The 9,426-nt window shown below is 37.5% G+C and overlaps 2 protein-coding genes across 2 annotated transcripts; both read right to left on the bottom strand.

Moving 5' to 3' along the window:
- Positions 1–201: 201 nt before the first annotated feature.
- Positions 202–3,360, bottom strand: LOC149239458 (TMV resistance protein N-like). The gene is made up of 5 exons (XM_089369867.1): positions 3,124–3,360; positions 2,830–3,006; positions 2,243–2,707; positions 1,815–2,003; positions 202–1,551 (listed from the first exon to the last, which is right to left on the bottom strand). Exons 1-5 carry the CDS (start codon positions 3,358–3,360, stop codon positions 202–204), a joined length of 2,418 nt encoding a protein of 805 aa, XP_089225993.1.
- An 85-nt stretch (positions 3,361–3,445) lies between these two features.
- On the bottom strand, positions 3,446–3,811 carry LOC149239459 (putative 2' cyclic ADP-D-ribose synthase BdTIR). The gene has a single exon (XM_089369868.1). The coding sequence runs from the start codon at positions 3,809–3,811 to the stop codon at positions 3,446–3,448; it is 366 nt and encodes a 121-aa protein (XP_089225994.1).
- Between the last annotated feature and the right edge of the window lie 5,615 nt (positions 3,812–9,426).

The following is a 9,426-nucleotide window of genomic DNA, read 5'->3' on the forward strand; positions in this document are numbered from 1 at the left end:
TCCCATTCGTCATTGTCATCATTGAACCAAGCCTTCCTTGTAGTACATATTCGTATATTAACTAAAAACATGAAATGGTGAAACCTGTGGTGGCATGTGTCACAAGCAAAAATGTTCATAAACATTATGTACATTGAAATCATCAGAAACATTACATTCACCATAAATTTAGGGCTTCTTTCTACAACTTTAGGCCTTCCTTCAATCATTGGCGGAGTTGTTTCGGAAAGTTTTGCACCGGACAACCCTCACCCCATCGTATTTTCGGACAGTGAACAACAGAAAGGTAGTTTCAGAAAGTTTTGCACCGAACAACTCTAGAATATCATGGCATCCGTCAATGTCTAGCCTACTGAGCTTCTTGAGCTGTTCCAACCCTGGAATGCTCCTCAGCCTTTTGCATCCAGAAGCATACAATTTCTCCAAAGATATCAACATCTCAAGATTTGGCAGCTCCTCTAGTCTTTCACACCCAACAACATGTAGCGTCTTCAGCTTCTTAAGCTCTCCCAACCCCGGAATGCTCCTCAGCCTTTTGCATCTAGAAGCATTCAATTTCTCCAAAGATATCAACATCTCAAGATTTGGCAGCTCCTCTAGCCTTACACACCCATAAACACATAGCTTCTTCAGCTTCTTGAGCTGTCCCAACCCCAGAATGCTCCTAAGCCTTTTGCATCCAGAAGCATTCAATTTCTCCAAAGATATCAACATCTCAAGATTTGGCAGCTTCTCTAGTATTTCACAGTCACTAATGTTCAGATATTGAAGTTTTGATAAACCACAAAGCCCACCTATTTGTGTCAATTTCCCACATTCACTCAAGCTCAGGCGTTGAAGGTTTGGGCAAACACACTCTGGAAAGAATACCTCTGATATTTCTGTATAGGCCAGATGTATCTCCTTGAGCGCAAGCATGCATTTGTCATCGTCATGGAAGGACTCCAATTTATTCAATTCTCTACCCCTTTCTCTTTCTTCTTCAATCTCTTTAAATGGCAGTTCCAGCAACGGACAAAAGACCACCTCTAAATATAGAAGATTGTTCATCTTCAGAAGTTCTTGTGGTAAGTGTTCTATCCCACACCTCTCGCTATGCAACTTTTCCAACTGAGACAACGGTGGAAAGGGATTGGGCAAGTATTTCAATATAGGCGTTCCAGCGATAAACAAAGTTTTCAGGCTCTCGAGGTTAGACAACGAAAGAAGAAGCAGCACTTCCAAAGAATTTCTACCTATTGACAGAGTTGTTAAATTCGCTCCCTTCATGTCTAATTCTTTCAAGGACCATTGATGTTCGATCTGGGGGGTCAATTCTGTCACATTCAAACAGTCTGAGATATTCAAGTATTCCAGGGTTGTAATATTTCCAAGTCTGGCGCTGGAGATGGTCAGCTTGGAGCAACGACACAAATCTAGACTTTTGAGTCGAGTTAAATCGCCAAAAGACTGTGGAAGCATCTGCAAACTGGAGGCCCATCTCAATTTAATGTGTTGGAGGTTTGTTAGCCTTCCAAAAGAATCAGGTATCGAGATCATTTTGTTACAGCCCTGTAAGCATAAGTATTTCAAGGAGCGCAGTTCACAAAATTCTTCCGGCAAACTTTTGAGCTAGGCTTTGATGGTAATATTTTCAAGGTACTGGAGCTGTCCTATGGACTTGGGAAAGTTTGAAAATGATTTCCTAGTGTGGATAGGTAGTTCTCACAACTAAAGAGGAGGCTACAATGTTTGGTGTTTCAGGTATCAGAAAGACGTAAATGATGATTTTGGCGTACAAATGAAATGAAGTTATAAAAGAAAAATAAGCCTACCCCAGATTCCTCCTTCCATAGCGATTTGAAGCTCTGCCAGGCTATTTTTAAAACTCTTAAGTTCTCTATTGGTATCCACTCAGGCACGCAAGAGTATGGACAATTATGCCAACGGAGCCATCCAAGATTTGGTGACGACGTTTTGTCCAATATGGGTTTTAAATAGTAACCATCTGAAGTTGCAACAAACTGCAAATTCAAAATGCCACAAAAACGAGAATCATCCCTCGGTCTTTTGCACTGTGGCTTTGGCCCTTGTGAGCCCCAGAACCACGACCACGACTAGCTATCAAAAGTATGTGCTCACATATGAAAAGTACAATTGTAGATCTTTATTTCGAAAAAACAAAGATATTTCTTGTGAATACAGAAACTTTAAAATTCAAATTTAATTTGAATCCAAGGGTTTGAATGATGGAAGCACTTACACGTGACGATTGCTCTAGCAAATCATCAATGTACTTCCTCGATTGCTGCCAAAGACGATGGCTCCCTAATCCCTGCGCAATATTTCTTTTCAAGTCACGAAAGTGATGATTCATTCTAATGTTATCTTTCACATCCACTTCAAATAGACACTTGTCCTGTAGATTTTCAGTCCCCGTCAAACCCCATATTCTGATGGCACGATCTCTTTCTTCTCCCATGAAAAAAGAAGTGATGTCTAAAAATATTTGTTGATCATTTGAACTGAGCTTGTCATAATTTATTTTAAGACTCTCTTGTATCTCAGTTCCCGTGAGTATCTTTTCAAGTTCATCCGGTGTCGCTTCCCAGTAAAATTCATTCTGTCCACAAACAAGAGCCCCGAATACTTTGAGCGGCAATGGAAATCCATCGCACGAATTTACAAATCGTTTTACTAGATCTTCAAATTCTGGTGATTGAAATTGCTGATTAAGGCATAGCAACAGAAGAGCTCTTTGGAATGTGATTCACTCAATCCCTTCAGATAATAAATTGAGGACTCTGACACCCCTGAACTTCTTAGGACATGCTTATCCCTCGAGGTAACCGAAATCAAGCTCTCAGGGCTAAGGATATCCGTACTTGGCAAAAGTGCTTTCAATTGAAATGCATCATCTATATCATCTAGAACTATAATACCATGAAAATTCAAAAGTATCCCTGACCCTTCATCACGGCTCTTGATTTTGTAATCATTTACACCTAAGTCTTCTAAGAGATTCGTCTGCAAAAGAGTTATATTCTTTTGTCTTACATCAAATAAAAAAGAGGATTTAGTGTAATCTCATCTTCTAAGGTTGAATAATTCCTTGGCTAGGGTGGTTTTCCCAATGCCACCCACACCCACAATGCCCACAACCTTGCAGCGCTCCTCATTGGATAGGACCCTCTTTTCAAAAAATTTAAATTCAGCAACTTTGAGATCCAACCCAGTTGGGTGGTCTGCCACAGACAGCAATGGCTTTGGAACCATTTTCAGGACTCTTTCCACTACATTGTCCAGTTCCTCTAATTCGTCGTCCTCGTCCCTGAATTGAGTAAACAAAGCAACTGAGAAACGCTTACGAATGTATGTCATGCAGCTTATATCAATCCAAAAAATGAAAACAAAAACAGATGTTAAGGGATAGGAGGAGATGAACCTCACCTAATCTCGAAATTGCTTAAATCGGCAACAAAAGAAAGCGCGACTCTCCATTTGTAATAGTGTCGGAGCTGTAGCGTGGCTTCTCTTCACCAGTTTTAGGATCAACCAGTGTAGTTTTCTTTGCAAGGCCTCGCAGTGCATCAGCGTACACTCTGGCTTTGACATTATGATGAACCACAAAAGAGTCAACTTTGTAAAACACTGGAAGAATGACTTTCCCTGACTCTGCCACGAGGACAAGTTCATCTAAGCACCACGAAGATTTGGCATACTTTCGTGAAAAGATTGCAATGTGAATAGACACACCACAAATAACCTCTACTATTTGGCGAGAAATGTTTTGTGCCTTCTTCATCTCTTCCTTGTTGAAAAAGACTCTCATTAATCCATTGGAAGTAAGGCGTCCGTACAGATATCAGGTGACCATTTACCATCGGGACTACGGTGATTAATAAACAGATCCTGTTGAAGATAATGGAGAATATCCTAGAATAGGTAGAGTTGGTTCACGTAGCCTTAGGATAGGAATTAATTTCTATTTCTTAGGATGTTGTTCTAACTTCCCTAAAACAATGTATTCTATTTAATGTGTAATGTTGATGAACAATGTAGAGCGTTCTGCAGAGCTAGACTCTCCTGGTTTAGACTCTCTTTCGTAGAGCTGACTAATGGGTTTTATTTTAATACAAACATTGCCATTTTTATCATGGTATTAGAGTGTCAGGGCTGAGGAACCTATACGCTGGTTGGTGGGTGGTTCTTTGAACTGAAATCATCGCAGGTTTTGAGTGGATAGCCGTGACGATAACACTATTAAACTTCTCACAATTTTTATTTTTCGATCGTCGCAGTTTTTCAGTGTACAGCTGCAACGGTCTCAGAAAATTAATGTAAAACTGCGACAGTCTCGGATATTGGGCGTATATCTACGACGACGTCTCATAAAATTGATGAATATCTGTGATAGTCTCGGATATTGGGCGTATATCTGCGATGATCGTGTAAATCAAAGAAACTACATGAGGGAGCCAACAAAAAGGCTGTAGCTGTCAAAGAAGCTGAGTGGGGAAGCCAAGAACAAGGTTGTAGCTGACAACAGGTGGTTGTCTGGAGGTTGCGAATAAAGCCACGGTGATCTGCGCGTGTGTTGCGAGATCAAACAATAGTGATCTGTCTCTGTCATAGATTTGGTGTAAATTTAACATCTTTTACCTGTCGATTTTTTTTCTTCTAAATCGCCAAGATGAATAACAATATTTTTGAAGCATGCATGAAGGAGCATAACAAGCTCGATGGTTCCAATTATGCAAATTGGAAGTTTAAGATGCAAACTCTGCTATAAGTGCAGAGTGCTTGGATGATTGTGAATGGGGATGAGCCGAGGCCCACGGCTAGATCAGCATCGGTCCCAGATTGGGAGAAACGAGAAAGAAGAGCAAGGACAATGTTAAAGATGTCAGTGAAAGACTGCATTATACCGCACATTAGAGAAGGTAAGTCAGCTAATGAGATCTGGGGAATTCTGAAGGAATTGTACGAGATCAGAAATTCAAATCGTCTTTTGTTCCTCAAGAGTAAGATTCTGTCCATGAAAATGGAGGAGAATGAAACGATTGCTTCATTCGTAGCAAGGATCAAGGATCTGAAAACCAAATTATCAGATATTGGTCATACAATGGATGATACAGATCTTGTGACCATTACAATGAATGGTGTCACTGATGATTATCAGATGTTCATCACTGGGATCAATGCCAGAGAAAATATCTCACATTTTGAAGAGCTGACAGGTATACTGATATAGGAAGAAGAGAGGAGATCGACTCTGAAGCCCCAGAGTGTCGATCTTGCATTGGTGGTGAGGAAAAACTTCTACAAAGGGAAAGGAGGTCCACAACAACAAAATTGAGCAAGTTCACATAAACGGCCAAATCTGACCCAAGGTATGCACCCGAATAGAAACTACTCTGAAGCTAAATGTTTTTATTGTGGAAAATTGGGTCATATTGCCAGGGAGTGTAGGAAAAAGAAGTATCACGAAGAATAGCAGAAGCCAAAGAGACATGCAAGTCATCTCGCGAATGGTGATCAGGTGCAGAATTTGAAGTTGTTCATGGCAAATCGTGATGAAAATATTGATACAGACATCTGGTATGTAGATTCAGGATCATCAACACACATGACAGGGAACAAGAATTGGCTGGAGGATTTTAAAGAGATCAACGAAGGCACATAGATTTACCTAGGAGATGACAAAAGTCATCAAATTAAAGGATGTGGGAAAGTTTCTGTCATTCTAACTGATGGTAATATTAAACAAATTTACAATGTAATATATGTGCCTGGCATAACAAAGGACTTGATTTCTGTATCAATGATTACAGATCAAGATTTGAAAGTTGAATTTTTAAAATCTAATTGTTACATTAAGGATCTGCTAGATGGAATGAAGACAATTGCTACAGGAATCCGAACAGGAGAACTGTACAAGTTGGATGTGAGACCTGCACTAGTTCGAGCATTGACAACAGCGAGCCTGATTACAGAAGAGTTTTTGCACCAGAGATTCGACCACATCAATTACAATGATTTGTTGTTACTGCAGAGGAAAGAAATGGTAAGAGATCTTCCTATGCTAAAGCAAGTACATAATGATTGTGATGCTTGTACTTTAGGAAAAATGCATAGAGAAGAATTTCCTGTTAGAGTAGAAAAGAAACATAGGGATATACTGGAGTTAGTGCATACAAACCTTTGTGGTCCCATGCAGACAAAATCATTAGGAGGTGCAGTGTATTTCCTACTGTTTATTGATGACTGCATGAAGTTTTCTTGGGTGTATTTCTTAAGTAAGAAGAGTCATACATTCAAATACTTTAAGCAGTTAAAAATATGATTGAAAGACAAATAGGGAAATAGATAAAAATCCCCCACTCTGATCAAGGGGGAGAATACAGGAAAGATGAAATCATCAAATATTGTGAAGATCATGGAATTTTGCAGCAATTTACAGTACCCCATACTCCACAGCGGAATGGAGTAACAGAAAGGAAGAACAAAACTCTGGTGGAATGTGCTAGAAGTATGCTTAAAGGTAAGAATCTTTCAAATGGTTTTTGGGCTGAAGCAGTGAATACTGTGGTTTATTTAAAAAGGGGAGTCCTACAAGAAGTTTTGAGTTTAAAACTTCTTTTGAAGCTTTATATGGATATAAGCCTGTAGTAAAACACTTAAGAATATTTGGATGTAAAGCATTTGCCCACATACCAAAGGAAGATAGAAAGAAATTAGACTCAAAAGCCATTAGATGTACTTTTATAGCGTATTGTTCGTCATATGAAGGATACAGATTCTTTAATCCCTCTACTCACAAGATCTTTGTTAGTAGAGATGTTAAATTCCATGAGCAAGATAATGAAGAAATTGATGAGAACTTTGACGGATGGGACATTCCATACTTTGAGGAAGAAGAAGCAAAGAACAATTAGGGTCAGCAGCAAACAAAGGTAGAGGATGTTATATATCTAATTAATGAAATCAAGCAGCAGATGTCGCAGATGTTTGAGATGAAGCATCTAGGTGAACTCAAATACTGTTTAGGTCTCGAGATCTAGAGAGATTCAGTACAAACATTTCTGTCTCAAGCAAAGTATGTCAAAGTCCTGTTAGAAAAGTTTAGAATGGATCAGTGTAAGCTGGCACCGGTACCATTGCAGCAGAACATCAAATTGCAGTGTGAGGATGGCTCAAAAGCGGCAGATGCAACACTTTAGAGACAACTGGTTGGGAGTCTGATCTACCTAACCACCACTAGACCTAATTTGGCTTATGCAGTCAGCATGTTAAGCCAATTTATGTCTAAGCCACTTGAAAGCCATTGGAATGCAACGAAGAATGTTTTGAGGTATCTACAAGGTACTGTAGATTATGGAATTATTTACACTGACTCTTCTGATGTTAGATTGGCAGGATTTGCAGATTCAGATTGGGCAGGAAATGTAGATGATTGCAGATCTATAACAAGTTATGAATTTAGTCTTGGATCCGGGGTGATAACTTAGAGCAGCAAGAAGCAGAACACAGTCTCCTTGTCCTCAGCAGAAGCAGAGTATCAAGCCATGTGTGCAGCAACGTGCGAGGCGGTTTGGTTGTGGAGACTTCTCCAGGATGTTGGGGAAGAACAGACAGTCGCAACAACAATCAGATGCGACAATCAAAGTTCAATCAAGCTGGCCAACAATCTGGTGTTTCATAAAAACACTAAACATATTGATACTCAGTTTCATTTTGTTAGGGAGAAAGTGCAATCTAAAGAAATTCATCTGGAATATTGTAATACATGTGATAATGTTGCGAACATTTTCATTAAGCCTCTTGGAAAAGTTAAGTTTCAAATGTTTAGGGAGATGTTAGGCATATATGTGAACCCATTCTCCATTAAGGGGGAGTGTTGAAGATAATGGAGAATATCCTAGAATAGGTAGAGTTGGTTCACGTAGCCTCAGGATAGGTTTTAGTTTCTATTTCTTAGGATGTTGTTATAACTTCCCTAAAACCATGTATTCTATTTAATGTGTAATGTTGATGAACAATGTAGAGCGTTCTGCAGAGCCAGACTCTCCTAGTTCAGACTCTCTTTCGTAGAGCTGGCCAGTGGGTTTTATTTTAATACAAACATTGCCATTTTTATTAGATCCCAAGGAGTACAAGAAGTCGAGGCAGAAGGGGAGGCCATTGAAGAGTAAGCAGTAGAACCTTGACCGGATATAGTTATCTTTACTTTAAATATTTAATTGTTGAATAAAGAGTAATTCATATTATTAAAAAAAAGAATTATGAAAGAAATTTATAAATGAAGGATCATTTTTATTTTAATCACCCTTTATATAATTTATAATATAGTGCGTCTCTTTGCAATGTCCCCTACCATGGCATTAAATTCATGGCATAATTCAAATTTACATAAACAATGATAATTTGTGTTGTATAATGAAAAAATTTAAAAGAAGACTTTTCTTTGAAAAATAAAATGAATAACTAATATCTTTAATAAAAAATAATATTCTTAGTGGCATTGGCAAGTGATTTTATTTCTTCTCATCTAAAATTTTTGGAAAGCAATCATAAATATCTCTACTTAAATCATAAGCAATAGATATAGTTATGTTAAATCGTCATGTTTCTTTACTTAAATCATAAGCAATATAGATATAGTCATGCGGAATTTATTTCTTCTCGTCTAAAATTTTTGGAAAGCAATCATAAATATCTTTACTTAATTCATAAGCGATAGATATAGTCAGGTTGAATCGTCATGTTTCTAGATGTCTACTTGTTAGTAGAGTATTTTTATTACTTTTATAATATTTTAATAGTATTATCACCTTTTAATGAACGCCTCAAGATCTCCAATTTTACCTCTTTTGATGAGATTTAAAATAAAATAATTATCGTGGTTAGGTAGAATTGATGTATGTTTAGAATATGAATACAAAATAAAATGTAGTGCCAATGTAATATATAGATTGCATTTTTTTTATATTGGCGTTTACAAAAATATATTAGTGTTTACAAAAATGTTTAATTTTATGATTATGGTTGAAAAATTTATATCTTCAATTTTTAAACTTGGAAAATTTTCAAAAAATATATGGTTTAATGATTTTATATATATAGTTAAGGGTTATATTTGAAATTACAAAGTAAATTTATTAATTTTTTTTCTATTGAAATTTTAACTTATCTATTTAGACATTTGTGAAATTTTACATTTTAATTAATTGGAAGGGCATTATTTTACTTAAAATGTATTCATTAAAGTGTGTACATAATTTACACTAGTTATCGATTAATCATGATATATGTGGGAGAGTATGGCTAGGGTTAGCGTAATGTTTCAGGTCTCTACCTATGTAGTCAAGCTTCAGCTCAGATCTAAGGAGTATGATGGTGGGATTTTAGGGGAGGTCCCAATAAGCTTGGTGTCTTATAGTGGTT

The sequence above is a fragment of the Pinus tabuliformis genome, chromosome 8 (assembly GCF_031772625.1).
Source record: "Pinus tabuliformis cultivar Carrire ecotype Pingquan chromosome 8, CPIR1, whole genome shotgun sequence".
Classification (NCBI taxonomy): domain Eukaryota; kingdom Viridiplantae; phylum Streptophyta; class Pinopsida; order Pinales; family Pinaceae; genus Pinus; species Pinus tabuliformis.